This window comes from Chlamydotis macqueenii, chromosome 1, assembly GCF_036417535.1.
Source record: "Chlamydotis macqueenii isolate bChlMac1 chromosome 1, bChlMac1.mat, whole genome shotgun sequence".
Taxonomy (NCBI): Eukaryota; Metazoa; Chordata; class Aves; order Otidiformes; family Otididae; genus Chlamydotis; species Chlamydotis macqueenii.
The window spans coordinates 66,171,753-66,187,462 of NC_141556.1; the positions used below are offsets into that span (position 1 = coordinate 66,171,753).

The window sequence follows — 15,710 nt, forward strand, 5'->3', positions numbered from 1 at the left end:
CTCATCCAGCCTGGCCTTGAACGTTTCCAGGGATGGGGCATCCACCACCTCTCTGGGCAACCTGTTCCAGTGTTCTATAACTCGCATTGTGAAAAATTTTTTCCTAATTTCCAATCTAAATCTACCCCCCACTATTTTAAAACCGTTACTCCTTGTCTTATTGCAACAGGCCCTACTAAACAGCCTCTCCCCATCTTTCTTGTAGGCCCCCTTGAGAAGACCGCTACCAAAGCTTTGAGCTGTAAGATTTGGATTCCCTTTTGCAAGCCAAGAAACATGCGAGTTAAGGCAGAACAGGCAAAGCAGATAGTTCTACATAGCCAGGCAATAGGTCTAAACAGAATTACGGTTGAAATCTTATCTTCTTCCATCATAGGGTCATTCATTTAATTTCACACTGTGGGAAGGCTCCTCTATTTGGTAGCAATCAGAGTTCAAAACCCATTTCCCTGAAGCAAGGATCCTTACCTAGAGTTTGGAAAAATGATTTGGGCATACTATGTTAAAATGTGTTCAAAAGAGAGCAAAGCCATCTGGCCTTACTTTAGAACACAAGCTCATGAAATCAGGGATGCAAGTTCAGCGTCCAGTGGACTCAAGAGAGAGTTCATTTCCACGTGTTCCCCATGCAAGAGTGCTTCGACTGCCTGGCTCCAAGACAGCAGTGGGAAGAGCAGAAGAGAACATGAGGCTACGAGAGGCTGAAGAGGAAGAGGGTAATCCTGAGTTCTGCTCCCAAGACAATTTCTGTTTCTGGAATCATGGGCTATTTTACTATTACGAATGCATAAGCCAAATCTAGAAACCTCTCGAATCTTCAAGTTAAGTAGGGTGGTAATCAGTAAAACTCATGTGAAGTTTTGGGATCTAGAAATCCATCAGCAACCCACTAAGTCTTACCCTAGATTCTTAACTAAGGCTCTATTCCATAAGAAGATGCTTCTGATGGCAGAGATTTCCTTGAATTAGCAAACAAAAATATATTGAGATTTGGTGATTCAAATTCTTAAGGAATCCTCTTGATAAGATCCTGATGGTTGGAGGCTATGCAAATTCTGAATAGTGATGAGTCATTAAAAAAAAAGGAAAAAAAAAAAAAAGAAAAAAAAAGAAAAGAACAACTACAGAAAGTGTAGCAAACAATTGGAAAACTACCTGACTATGTGATGGATTCTTGGTAACTGACATTAAATCAGGGAAAGTAATTTGAAAAATATTCTGAACACAAAGAAATATAAGTTTGAGATAAAAAGCAGGTAGCACACCCTGCTCATGACACCAGAGTATTACGTTTTTGAGACAGAAACTAGCAAGATAGACATGGGGCAGACCTCAAGCAAATTAACTCAGCTGAGTCTGTCCTAATTTACCACATGAACCAGGTCTGATGAGGCTTAATATTGACATAGCTGCCTAGTGCACAGGGCCAAGGAGGCAGAGGGTAAGTGGCTCCAAGACCAAATGGTTGCAATCATAAGGATCCCTCTGCTTGTTCATTAGAGACACCACAGGACCCTCCAGAGCAATTTCTTTAAAGCAAACAAGCTCCAAGCGTTGCGTTTGCCAAAGGCAGACATGCCGATTCTCTCCCGTCAGGAAGGTCACACAATGCCAGGAACAATTCTGTGGTAACGGGGCAGCATTAGTCAGGCTCTCAGGGAGAGCCACAGGAGATGACGCTTATGACTTGCTTACCAGCCCTGTACTTGATGGGCTCCCGGACAACTTGTTACCCAGTAGGAATATCAGTGCTTATTAAGCCTGCTGATAAAAATGAATTAAGTAGGAGCTGTGATTACGGACTTCCTGTAGTTTGAATTTTATAATTGTATTTTCTTATTAAAGTACATTTTAGGGTAAATTCTGGTATTTTTGCCTCCACATAGACAGCATTGCATTGTGTTTAATGAGGAAAATAATGGTTTTGGAAGAGAGTTAATCACAGGGGAAAAAAAGAATCAGAAAAATTAGTGGGAAAAAATTATGTTAAGTGGAGACAGAAGCATTACTTTCTGTGATTCATCAGTACTTATATCAAATACTAATTTGTTTACTGTGTTTCCAAAGAGAAGAAAAAGTAGAAACTAAAAAAAAAATCATTGTATGCAAGTCCTTCCAGACAGGAACTAACAAGTAATACAGTAATTTTTCCTCTCTCTATTTTGGGGTAAGTCTTTTCTGCAACGTTGTGCCCACCTGTGGAAGAATACCAAGAAAAAATCAGATGCACTCAAAACAGGTTTAATGTGTACGGATGATGGAAATTGGATGCAATTGCAAGTGGTTCTGTCTGTTACAGGACACTTAGAAAAGGAGTAGCTGCAGTTTAAGTGGCACTTCCATAAATTGAATATGTGCTTAGCTAGCGAATGAATTTAAAGAATCAAAGTTGCCTATGCTTAAGATCATGATCCAGCTAATTACCTGAGCATTTTTGCTTTGCAGCACCACTTTAATTCCCCGCACAAGAGATTACAACCAAGCATCTGCTCAATGTTTTGTTTCATCCTTTTGTTCAGAGCAGTGCTTGAGTATCATAAAAAAGACACGGGGCTACGCTGAACACGTTCCTTCCTTTCTGCACTTTTCTATGGGGGTGGGAATGTAGAAGCCCATAAATTACTCCCATAACATCCTGGTCACATGAGAAAACATTATTACTCCCATTATAGAAATCTGGATCTAAACTATGAAGGATTGCAGAGACCACATCTTTTATCTTCCCAATCTAAGATGTCATAGCATTATATACAGCCCTTCAAAATGTATCTCCCACCTCCTTAGCAGTACTTGTGAGTAGCCAGCACTTCAGCAAATTAGATACCGCTGTTCCAAAACAGATCGGTCCTTACAGTCACACACACAATTGGAAACACAGTTTAAAAATTTAATCAGTAAACAGCAGGTGGAAAAAAAAAAATAGTCAACCAGCAGTACTTATTTAATGATGTTTTATTTTACAGGATACAAATTTCTTTTCTTTTTAAGTACTCAACAGGAATTAAAGTGCTTAATTTTTACAATTCTCCACCCACTTTATCACCAAATATACATATATTACAGAAAATATATACAATATCTGCAATTTTTTTTACATTCATATATTTCTTGACCATAAAAATAACCACTTACATTTGCACAACTTACAACAGCATTTATATTTCACCTTTGTAATATTCTTCATTTTATTGCAAAACCAGAACAAATTTACACCTCTTCCAAATATCAGTTGTTTTTTTTTTTTTTTAAGTGTTTTCACAATGAAAACCAGACATGTTTCCATAATGAAGGGGAAATAACATGTACAGCCTATAATTCTGATGTAAGCATTACAGCTGATCCAGCTCCCACTAAAATTAATGTATTAATCTGCCTTGAGGGCTGCAGAATAGAAAACATGCTAATAGAAATAAAAAATACTTCTATCGCAAGCTGTTCCCTATCTGCAACAAATTTGTCTTCTTTTTTAAAAATACTAGGGCACATACATGCAAGAATGCTTTGACATAGTTCCCCCTTTTCTGAATGTTTTAACCATAAATAGTTAACGAATCTACAAGGATGAACTATAAACTGAAGTAGGTTGGCATTATGCAGCGGCTGAAAGCATGTTCTATTCAAAGAAATCTGCTTGAGGATTCTAGTAGAGAAAACCCACGTTTTACATTCATTTGTGCTAGGAAGAGGAAGGGGTGAAAGCAAAATGCCATAGTTGAGTTTAGGAAGAAACTCAGTCACGAGGTTTTAAAGGAAGTAGATGGAATGCCTTACGGATTTTAGCGTGTTTGGTGTTTTTTTGTTTTAATTCGGCTGAAATAGTAAACATGCCAAAAAAGTAGATCTACTTCTGTCAATTTTTTTTTCCTTCTGAAAAGCATACTCAACATGGTCAATATAAATTATATTTTGAAAGCAGCACAGTGTATTTTTTGATTGTAAAATACTGCTTGAAAACAGGTCATCTGAATAATAGTCTCCAATATAAAAAAACACAAATATACATAGCCACACACACAGATATGCATATGTGTATATATACACACATATACAATCATTAAGTTAATGTTATGTTCTGTTAAAGGAAAAGGATTTAGGAAACAATCTGACTAGCAGATTAAAACTCCTATCCAAGGAACATACTTCACTACAGTCCCGTGCGTCAGAACCAGCTAGGTAAATTCCTCATACCTATAGGGCCACAGACTGGAGAGAAAAAAAAACCCACTTAACTGCGTATATTTAATTTCAGATTGCAAATAACAGTACACCACAGACCAAGAATGATGCCCATTTCACCAATGGATTTATTTTAAGGATAGTAAATTCTGACACAAAATTATTTCTCCAATCATATATTTATATATATATATATATATATTTCCAGCTGTTTACATTCACCCCTGCATCAATTATCTCCAACTGAAAGCCATCTGAAGTTCAGCTGAGCCCTTTGATTCCAGATGAGACATAGTAAGTCAGCAGCTCTCAAACTGGTGAAATCTTGATTTTCCACAAGCATCTTTATATATAATATAAGGCAGATTCTCCATGAATTTAAATCACTGAAGGTATAATAGCTCCAGCAGGTCTATACTAGTTTACATCAGCTAAAGATCTCTGAACAGATTTATGGAGAAAGCTCTTTTTTTTTTTTTATTGCTTAGAATTTTCTACATGGAATGTTTATTTTTTTTTCCTGAAAGCCTTTCCTTTTATGATTCTATAAGGAACCACTACCCTCTGTCCATTTTATTTAATCTTGTCTTGAAATGAAAATCTGACTACTTTTTATCCTAGCTATATGGTTATTTAAGGTTTAAAAAAAAAAAAACCACAACAAAACAACAAAACTTAAAGAACCTGTCAAGGGTTTCCACATCTTTCCCACCTACTTCTATATATACATATGTATTATTTTTTTCCCTCCTCACTGCACTTGGAACTCTTTAGAGCATACTTCTGTAGCCTCATTTAAAATTTACTCAGGTGGTAGCGTATTTATTGTACATTTAATCAGTGCCTTGGCTTCATCCATAATTTAAAAATATGAAGAATAAAAATCCTCTTTGCTATGAAAGGAATTAAGAGTATTTGAGAAGATTTATAAAGCGCTTTGAGTTTTTTCCATAAAAAGGTGCCACTATATATTACATGCATTTAAAGTGGTTTAATATTCTACTCCAAATAGAAAAGAATGTGTTGTATTCTCAATATCCATTTTGCACACAAAAATTAAACACATTTTTGAATAAACAAAACTACTTAGTGTAAATGGATTGGAAAGTACAGTACTAGATGCTATAGATTTTACAGCAGCTCTAAGCAGGAGTACCTGATACCAGGAAACAATTTTTAGAGGATGATGAAGAATGGTGCAGGCATGCAGATCTCATGATACACAGTTTTCTCATGATAAGGGAAAAACATTAGGTTCTTTTGAGAAATGTATGATAAATGTCATGATAAAATTAAGCCATTGTTCTGGTTCAACACAGATAAAAAAAAAGCACAAAATAACTTTTGATCTGCTTGACATTGCACAGAAGACGAATCACTTTTAAAGTGAGAAACAAGCATTTCTTGAACACAAGAATCACAAAGCTTAAATAATTCAGCAGAGCCATTCACATACGTTCATGTACTATGAATGAATGCTCAGTTCTAGTTTATTCCTCACACACACAGCTTTATGCTAATACATTTAATGCCTCCTTTTTTATTTTTATCTTTTAAATAATTTAACAGCTGAAATAGGAACAGCCTATACCTTGTTAGAATGATGGCTTTAATTTGACTGCTTTGGTCATGATACTTAAGCCACAGCAGTTACTACTTTGAAATTTGTTCTTCTGCAGTCATAATTTACAATTTAAAGCTAAAGTTAATCAAGTTTAAAGTTTTGGGTGCTGTCAAGGGGCCTCTCTGTGGAGAATGGAGTAAAATAGTTAGGAAGGTTAAATCTAGAAGCAAATTCTCCATCTTCTGATCTCCTTTAATACTGGTGGTACATACTTTTCCTACAAAATACACACAGAACCACACATTTGAGCGACAAGACTTTCTGACTCAGAAAAGAACCATTCCAATCAGGCAATTGATTATGAGAATGTGAAGCAGGTTTTGCTAGGGCAAATAAAATATCCCACGCTATCTAAACTTTAACAGCTGAGAGCTAACATCCAAATAAGTAACTCTCAATGCTAACTTAATTTAAAACTGCTGATACCCAAATGGAGGGATTAATCTGGGAGATGCTGAAACCAGTCAGGCACCTTCAGCTACTCAATATCACCATAAGAATAATGCAGCCCAGAAATTGCTGCTTTTAATCATTTCCCTAATCATTTAGCTAGAATAGATCTTCTTACTTGGCTCAGAATTAAGTTTGCAGGAGCTTAGAAAACATAATTTTTTGCATAATTACAGTCATACCATCATATTCTTCTCAGAATAGCTCAATCAGTCTTATCTGGATACTCCTTTAAGGCAACTTCTCCCCTTACACTCAACAACTTGACCAAGGGAAACAATGTTTTGATACATTAGGATGTGGTAAGATGATCCTCCAGATCCCACAATTGCACTTGAGGCTCTTTTAGAACATACCCACTTTTAGGAGATGACCATGAAAGAAAGTTAGCCATGGAGAGTTAGCCATTCTTGCTTACCTGAATGTTCCCTCATCCCGCACCAAGGTATACACAAGACGACACGTACTAGCTAGGGAAACCCAGACAAAGATTTGATGATACTTACCAACGTGAATCAAAACAGGCTTGAACTGCTCATAAATAAAGATAAATATAACTGACAGTAGAAGTAACTAAAAAATCTCTTAGAGAATTACAGAAGAGCTTGCAGATCAGATAAAAGTAATACTAGGGTTACATGCAGAATAACCTGGACACATGGAGCACCCAAGGAATAATTCAGAACTGACACGCACAAAGTCAGTTGTACAGTTAGTACCCTACAAGGCCACGTCCTGATAATTACTAACACTAGTTTAAAGCTTTGAAGTCTAACGGCCATGGTAGATTCTGGATTTGTGCAGGCGAGAGCAAAATCCAGCCCACTAGCATGAAGTTGCATGACGTTCTTCTTACCAGAGAATGACAGACACTGTGTACTGATGTATGCTTAACACTAAAAACAGAGGTTACTTTAATAATACTTTGTTAAATGCTAAATAACTATTTTTTTCCCCTATAGTGTTGCAAAAAGAGTAAAGTGGCAGTGGGAGTTCAGTGAATACTTTGGAAATTTCATTATAAAAAATCAACAATTTAAATCTGCTCTCATGTTACTAACAGAACTGGACTTAAACCTGAGCTGCCCACAGCTTGACATGATTTAAAATACAGATTGCAGTTAGATTGAGAAATAAGACTCCTGAATGTTCTTATGACAAACTGATTGTAGAAGTTACATATTTTCTTTTCTTTGAGGGGTCATAAAAGGAAAGACGGCAATGATTTTAACTGTCTACTTGATAGTCAATCACTACCTCTGAATTTGTCATATTTCATCCAAAGATGTTACAGTAAAAATTTGAGGGAGGTCATTTGCCTCTATGTATCAAAAACCTAATAAGAATGAAAGTTCATAAGGGACTTAATACTGTGAAGCCAACGAGTCCTTATTCCCACAAGCAGAAGGCAAGTAATGTCAGTTAATGCAACTTGAGATTTGCAGACCTCATACTAGATTCATGTGAAGCAGGCTCCACTTTACAACAATAATCCTTGAAGACTGTTGTCATAAATAAGTGTTACAGTATCTAATCTTCTGCAAAAATTAAAAGACTTGAGTTCAAAATGTTCTTTTTTCCCAATAACCATAATAGCAAAAGTACACGTTCCCAGAAGGTTACTAGATTCTGTTGCTTTTCCAAACCACATTCTGTATTTTAGTAATGAAATACTGCACTCTTAAAAGGTTACAGTGATAGGACACAAAGAAAAGCGACTACTCTTTTAAACACAACTGGAACTTAGTCATCCATTGCATGCTACTTACATTACTGCTACTTTTTTAATGCGTAAAAATATCAAGATCATTAAATGTCAGCTATTAAAACAAATCACTGAACAGTATTTGTTAATTTAGAACTGTGTTTAATTTCAAATAGAAACATGCTTTTTCAATAAATTATTCACTAATAGGAACTCAGTATCATGAAATCAAAGCAAAAATCAAGTATTGTACATTTTTAATACTGTACATATATTATATATTGTTTTCTCGTATTTTAGATATTCATTTCTAGATTGAAAATCATTAGATTGTTTCCTTGGTAAATGGAAACTTTAAAACTTTACCTGTGAAAGCAATTTGCATTAATTAAAAAGAGACAAGTGAATACAACATATGTACAGATCTGTGGAATTCAATCTATAAACGACATACATTAAACCAAACTGTCCCTGCATATTTAACTACAGATCTATTTTGGCAATGTGGAGGTATATCTTTTATCCTGTTGCAAGTCCTAACATGTGAGTAGGAAGTTTCAATATTTGCATTCTTAATTAAAGTCGCAAACGTTAACTGAAGAGCAACTGGATTTCAAAAAAAAATTTGCATCACAACAAACAAGTAGTAGAGTAAAGTTAATAAGTATTTTTAATAGCATTCACATTTTTTTAAAAAGTCTCTGAAATTGACCTGTACATCACTTTTATTGACAGAACATAAATATAAGAAAAAGATCCCTAAAAAGACCAGAATTTTTCCCAAACATAAAGTGCTAAGATGTGTACGGTAGTAAGAAGTTTCTTTCTTTTTTTTTTTTTTTTTTTTTTTTTCTTGATTGATCAAACAAAGGTTAACACAAAGGTCAACCACAAATTCAATTGAAATCTTTTAAAAATACCATGTGTTCTTGAGCTTCAGCATTCACATGTTTTAGAAGATTCAGGTTGCTCTTCTGAATTCACTTGCAGTTCATTTTGACATTCTGGCGTCTCACCTTTGACAGCTAAATGGATAACTTTCAGCCATTTCTGTTTTAGTTCCTCATTGTCCGCAGCAAAGCTGTGCACAGACTTAGACTGGGTCAGTTTGAAGCTGTGCGGGAGGTCAGCACTTCTTGGAGTGTCATCTACTGTATAGCCCAGAAGTGGAATTGTAGCCAGAGCTTTAACATCCTAAGAAGAAGGAATAGTCCTCAATTAAGAACAGCCAACTAATCTACCCGCTACCTCTCGTTTACTATACAGGTTGGTAAAAACACTTGCATCCTTCCTCCATTCCCAAGCTATTTGGCTTCTCTTCCTCAGATGTCAGTGACAATAATTACTAAAATCTTTTTCATTTTCTCTGTACATACCTGTGGAGCACCATACATGTACAGCACAAGAGCTTCCTGTTTAGGTATAACACACCATGCTTTCTGCCAGGGTTTTGATTTTTCCATGTACTGAAGAAAGCTACATATGACACTATTTCCAGAGACTTCTGCAGATTCAATCTAGGAGACAGTGTAAAGCATAAAAAGGAAAATAAACTTTCTTAAAGAAAGGCTAAAACCACACAGAACAGAAAAGCTGAAATACATCACCATTCATATAAAATCTTAGATAACATCTGCAAAATAGCTTGAGCAAATACCCCAGTAATTAATGACTGGATTTACAGAGAATATTTATATAACACATACATACAATCACAATGTGTACTGTCCCATCAAATGTGTAATCTTTTCCTTCTTTCATCAATAATTTTGGATTATATACCTCTAGATGACTCTGAATCTCTTTTTGCCACCACAGCTAGCCTTTCTCTGTATCGTAGTATCTATAACATCTTATTTCTAAGCTAACATCATGTTAGGCATGCAAGTGCTACTAACTATCCAATATGACAACTACTCTATTTTGGCAGTCAAAATATTATGACAGGATCAGATGCAAACACATTTCCAAGACTAACATAAGAATGGAAGCACTAATCCTCAAGAAAAGATACGGGGAATTGCTTAAAATCTGAAGACAGACTGACATGCTACTTGGGTCAAATAGTCATCCTGAGAAGACAGCAAGAACACAAAATGATTGTGTGTTAATATTTCCTTGCATCCGTTTTTTTCCTCCCCTGGTAGCGATGCTGTTGGGATGCTGCAACATGGTACCAACAGCTCCATTGTCACAAGATCCAGCGTGCAGACACACACTTCTAAGAGACTCTGTAGCTCCTTCAGCTGCCTTAAAAAAAGCCGTCATGCCAAGAAACAGCAGTCTCTCAACTACAGGGTAAGCTATGGAGTCCTGTGCTCTTTACTTTTCTCACTTAAGAGAGCTTAGTCAAGTCAACATGGATTACGAACTGTATATAGAATTACAATCTGTATCTTATTTTTGTCTTCTTTTTCTGTTGGTAATTAGCTCAAGGGTCAGACAGTCTCTACTACATCCCAAGATAAATATGTCTTGACAAAGTTAGGATTATATTTCTCTAATGTATGTCAGGCATTTTAAAAGGGCCTATAAAGGGAGATTTAAGAAATGTGAAGTTTAATTGCAATTGTAAGATGCCTATTTCTCCTCCTGATCATAAGAGAAACAGAGGTCTTTGTTGTCTGATTGAGACCTTGAATTTTAAATGTCAAAAGCTGAGAGCAACTTGATAACTTAAAGGTACATTGTATACACTGATCAAAATAGTATCTATGTACTCAAGACCCCGAACAGCAAAATTCTCCCCCACTCCCCTCTGCTTCATCCCCAGTTCTTTCAGTTTGGGTATATTATGTTTTCAAGAATCATTGTAGCAGCAGTAGTTTTTGCTGCTACAATAGCTTAAGTGCAGAAGAGGAAAACGGAATATTTGTAAGGAAAGGTAAGGTTTGACCACATTAACTGATATAACTGGAAAGAAGTAAATAAGATGAAGTTCATAATTCTCCCTTTAAAAAACATTGTAAGAAATGAAGTAGAATTGTGGAAGATGAATGGTGAAAACTAAAATCTATTGGATGAGATTAATTTGGTCCACATACTTTTTATTTCTCAAACAGAAAATAGCCCTGCAAGAATGCTACCATTTTTTACCTACTGATGAGGCGAAACGTAGTTTGCAACTATGCACATATAGTATTTTTAGACTACATACCTCCAATATGCCTTTCTTCTTCTTTTCTTCACTGTCTGTACAACCAATTATAACATGATAGCAGTCCTTACAGACTTTGTTCAATTTATTGCCGTCATATTCGAGATGTGCCTTATAATCAGAACATTTCCAGCAAACCACCTTTGAAACAGAAAAGATAAGGAAATATATAAAATGTAAGTATTTATTAAACTTTATGGAAACAGAATTTAATTTAAAATTAATCTTACTATATCTAATTAGTAGTATTTTGTTTACTTATGTAGAACAAGAAAGATAATTGCTTTATGATGCTATTAGGTCAACAGTAACTTAATTGAAAATAATGATTTTTCCAAATTTGTGCCACCACTTCTTAACTGGAAGTGCTTTTTACTATCTACTTCATGGGAACTTTGTACTTTGTATAAAATCACGTTAGGCTTACAATTATATCTGCAAGTTAAAGTTAGGAACAGAATCACAATATAGTGCAAACCATGCTGCAGGAAGATGTCTTTAGATGACAACTTGAAAGGTATACTTACCATTTTGTTTTCTATATAATCTCAGAAACGTACATCTGAGATGCTCTTCTAATCATTAAAAAATTAATAAAATCAGAAATGGTTAATCTTTTAACCTGAGAAATATTAAATTTACAGTTTCAGGATCTGTTAATGAATACAGAGAATACATAAGCCAATGTCACACTGTCTTTTGTCTTTTCACAAAATATATACAGAAAATTGAAATGCAAGAAGATCTGAGAGAAGTTCTTTCATTAGAAATATTTTTGTACAGAAGTGTTCTTTCAGGGGAAAGAGATGCCCTGCACAAAAAGTGTGAGTGCACTTATTTCAAGAAAGAAAGGTAGACAAATAGGCTTCAATCACTCAAACACCTGAACAAAATTTTATTGTGGACTAAGGCTCTGTAGTACTAATCTAGATCACTACCTTCAACTAGTATCTCTAGAGAATACTAGTTAAGTATTCCCAATTAGTCACTGCTGGAAAAACACTATCACTGACCCAAATGAATTCCCAGGAAAAAAAAAATGTTTTAAAATTAAAGCGTAAGGAGATCTGACAGAACTACAATAGAAGGAAGTAGTTAGGAGTCTAACAAAAAGGGTAAGAAAAGGAAGGGTGTGATCTTAAGATTAATGGAGGAGTTTTAAGACAGAATGATCCAGAAAGAAAACCCAGATGACAACTGTATAATCAATAATTCAGAGCTTCTGAAAAAGTCTCTAATGTCCTGCAAAGCATAAAAGCAGCGTTGTGAATGCAGTAAACCTTCATACCACATAAAAACATTAGAAAGAAATCATACAAGACAACCTGTAAGACAGATATTAAACCTGGGCTTGCACTACCATCTGCTGGAGAAAGGCATAGCTGCTGGATGGCAAGAAAAGAAAGCACAGTATGTTTGCTTTTGTCAACTTCTGAAAACCCTCAAGTCATACCACTATTTTATGGTTACTTTAAAGTGGCATGTGGTACCGTAGCATTATACATGGACAGCAGCAGTAATACTCTCTCCCCATCCTAACCTTCTCTCCTTCCCTGATGTTTCGTGCATGTTCACACAGTTACACACTGAACTCAGCTGGGAACAGCTCCAAGTGACCCAACGAAAAACTGCAGGGCCTCAAGATCTTCTTCAGAAGAGGAGAGAGGGGGTAGGAGAATGGGAAGAGTAGGCAGCCAGTGCTGCCAGGGATAATACTGGCTTATGCCAGCTCAAGATGGTCTTGAAACTGTTGAGATCAGTGGAGGCCACTCAGAAGTAACAATATGATATGTCCAGGGGCTTGGGACATTTTACACAAACGTGCATTTTCCACTGCTCCAAATTACTTCCAAATTTACTGTGCCAGCTAAAGCAGACAGAGGATCCTTTGTGATGTGTTATACACAGCTTCTCCTTTCAGCCACAAATGCAGCAACAAACTCTGCAGTGTAACAAGCAGCCACCGGAAGTCAAGTAGGTGCTTAGACCCATTTCCAAGCCTACTCACCAGCTACAGCAGCTAGGGTTTTGCACTTACATGTCCACATGCTCGGCAGTGGTGCCTTCTCCTTGTCAGTGCATTAAAGGGCTCCTTGCATTTCATGCACATGGTTACTTCGTTGTCTCGTATCCACCTCGGTGCTCTTTTCCCAAGTTCAGCATTCTGAAAGGGGGCAGAGGGAGGATGGGAGAATAAAAAAAGCCAGTATAAAAAGCTGCTCAGTACTCTAAATAGAGAAAATAATTATTCTCTTCCTCTGGAAAGGAAATGGCAAAACATAGCTCAAGATGTATTTTGAAATCTATACAAGAAACAACAAAGAATCCAGTCAAAAATCATTATGCATCACTAAATGGATACTCTGTTATGCATTTCAAGAAAGAAAGAGGCATGTTTATAAGATTTGGTATTTTGAAGAAAAACAATTACCAACAAGATGACTACTTTGTAATTCCTCTGCTATAAGAACCATGAACTTGAAAACAAAGTTTCTGCCAAACTTTTTCCAGTGATTGAAGAACAAAGTAAGTACTAAGGTTACAAAGGAATAACAGCAACTTACAGAAACCTCAACAGGCATGTCTTCATATTCTTTAGCTATAGCATTTCTGAAAGTTTCATTCCTCTGCTGAAAAGCTTCTATAGTATTCTGAAGCGCCTAAGGAAACAATGAAAAATTCCTCAAACATATTCAATTTAAAATGGACTCTCTGCATTCTGACCAGTTATTCCCAGCAGAGGGAAGCTACAGCCAGAAAATATGAATATTACTTTTTTGATTGCTTCAGTGAAAAAGTGTTTAGAAAATAAGGAATGTAGATTAATTTACCTTTATCCATTCTTCCTTATCCTGTTCAGAACTAAAAGAAATATTTGACACATTAGTCCAAAACTAGTTCAGGAAACATTATCTCACTATCAACAACTTCTTGCAAAAGCCAAATTTCTGAAGTAATTCTTAGGAATTTAAATTTCAACAATACTAATTGTTAACTGTCCAACTTAAAATTAAAAAACCAACACCCCCCACCCCTCGCCAAACTAAAACAGAAAACAAAAGCATGACTTCAAGCTTCACAAGTTTGCAACCACTATGCAGTGAATTCAAGTTGAAAGTAGATTTTTTTTTTCTGGTGTTTTTTGACTTTTTCGTTGTTGTTGGGTTTTTTTTAAGAGTAGGATAGAGAGGAAAACACAATGCAAAGTTTAGGTATAGGTGGTTTTTTTCTGCTCTCATTTTATGCACTACTAAGTTCACATACTAGCATTTCTCCTGTGTATCTCTTAAAACATCCCTCCCCCAACAAAAATAATTTCCTTAATTTTTGTTGTTGCTGTTGTTTAAACTTGTCTGCTGTGGCAAGAAGAGTATCCAATTAAACAAAAGGGAAAATGTTTTTTAATATTATAAACCGAACAGCAGAATTTTCCCTTTTATGCATTAGAGCAGATACAGATGACTTAACAGTAAGTATAGATGAGATACACAGGCAAGACAGAGATGAGAGAGGAAGCCTATTCAACTCTGATCTTGTATGACAGCTTTGTCTTTAAATTAATCAGCAGGACTTTCACATTCAAACCTTTGGAAAAGCATCTTATATCACAAGTAACAGTACTGTTAGGAACTACTGGCTAGTGCTAGTAATGAAAACTGCAAAGTTTATCTGCAAACTTTAAGTCAGAAAGATGAGAATGAACACAATTAATTGGCCAGTATACCTGGCTCTTCAAAAGTGGCCTCCTCTTTGGATAACGATGTGGGAAAGAAACCTTCTCTGTAGCCATGCAGTATCAGCCATGCAAAATTTTATTTTTCTATAGACTGCACCAAAGGATGTGAAAGAGAGCTTTTACAGCATCTCAGTAAAAATGGTTCCTCATATATTGTTTTGCAGTATTAGTACAACTTTTAAGCAAGCAGAATCCTAAACAAGTGTTTCCCCTTCCCACCTACCATCTGCATACAAGGCAGAAGAAATCTGTCTAAACAGCCAAAATAAATCTTCCTACCTGCTTAGACAACAAAAGCTGAGCTATTAAATGTCATACCAGATCAGCAACCTCTCATAGAAATAATTTACCAGCTGCTTAAAAACAGTGATTGAAAATACACTCAAATAATATTCTGAAAAATAAATAGAAGTCTACTAGTAAAGAAAAACTCAGGGTAAACTAAACATTACAACACAATACCAGCTCATGAATTAATGACATTAGAGTATAGGGTACACACAACACTCATACATTAAACAAGATTATTCTAATATAATTGAATAAGATCTCATTCTCGAGAAGGAATTGAATAAGAATTTCCTTCACAATTTTGTACAGACTTAATGCAGTCTAAAAATGTTAGTAAAACAAAACTTGAAAACATGTTCTTCTCACACCTGAAAAACTAATGCAATAAACTTTCAATTACTGGTAATACAGGGAAGTTAACAAAGTAAACTTACTTTGTTGTAGCATTTTTCTTCCAATTAAAATATACTTCACAAACAGTACAGCAAGATGCCATCTTTCACCATTGGAATTGGTATATGGCATAACAACTTGCCAAATACTTAGCAAGACATCAACAGCAATTTATAGT

At 35.6% G+C, this 15,710-nt stretch overlaps 1 protein-coding gene across 3 annotated transcripts in view; it reads right to left on the minus strand.

Annotated features, from left to right (window-relative positions):
• Positions 1-2,936: 2,936 nt before the first annotated feature.
• The window catches only part of FGD4 (FYVE, RhoGEF and PH domain containing 4), a 91,109-nt gene continuing 78,335 nt past the window's right edge, over positions 2,937-15,710 (minus strand). For all 3 annotated transcript variants that reach the window (XM_086755093.1, XM_086755094.1, XM_086755090.1), the window contains exons 12-17: positions 13,944-13,974; positions 13,677-13,772; positions 13,151-13,276; positions 11,113-11,253; positions 9,332-9,472; positions 2,937-9,149 (exon numbers count right to left, since the gene is read on the minus strand). In XM_086755093.1, coding sequence (XP_086611219.1) covers positions 8,892-9,149; positions 9,332-9,472; positions 11,113-11,253; positions 13,151-13,276; positions 13,677-13,772; positions 13,944-13,974 — 793 coding nt within the window. In that variant the 3' untranslated portion in view covers positions 2,937-8,891. The remainder of the gene's footprint in view (positions 9,150-9,331; positions 9,473-11,112; positions 11,254-13,150; positions 13,277-13,676; positions 13,773-13,943; positions 13,975-15,710) is intronic.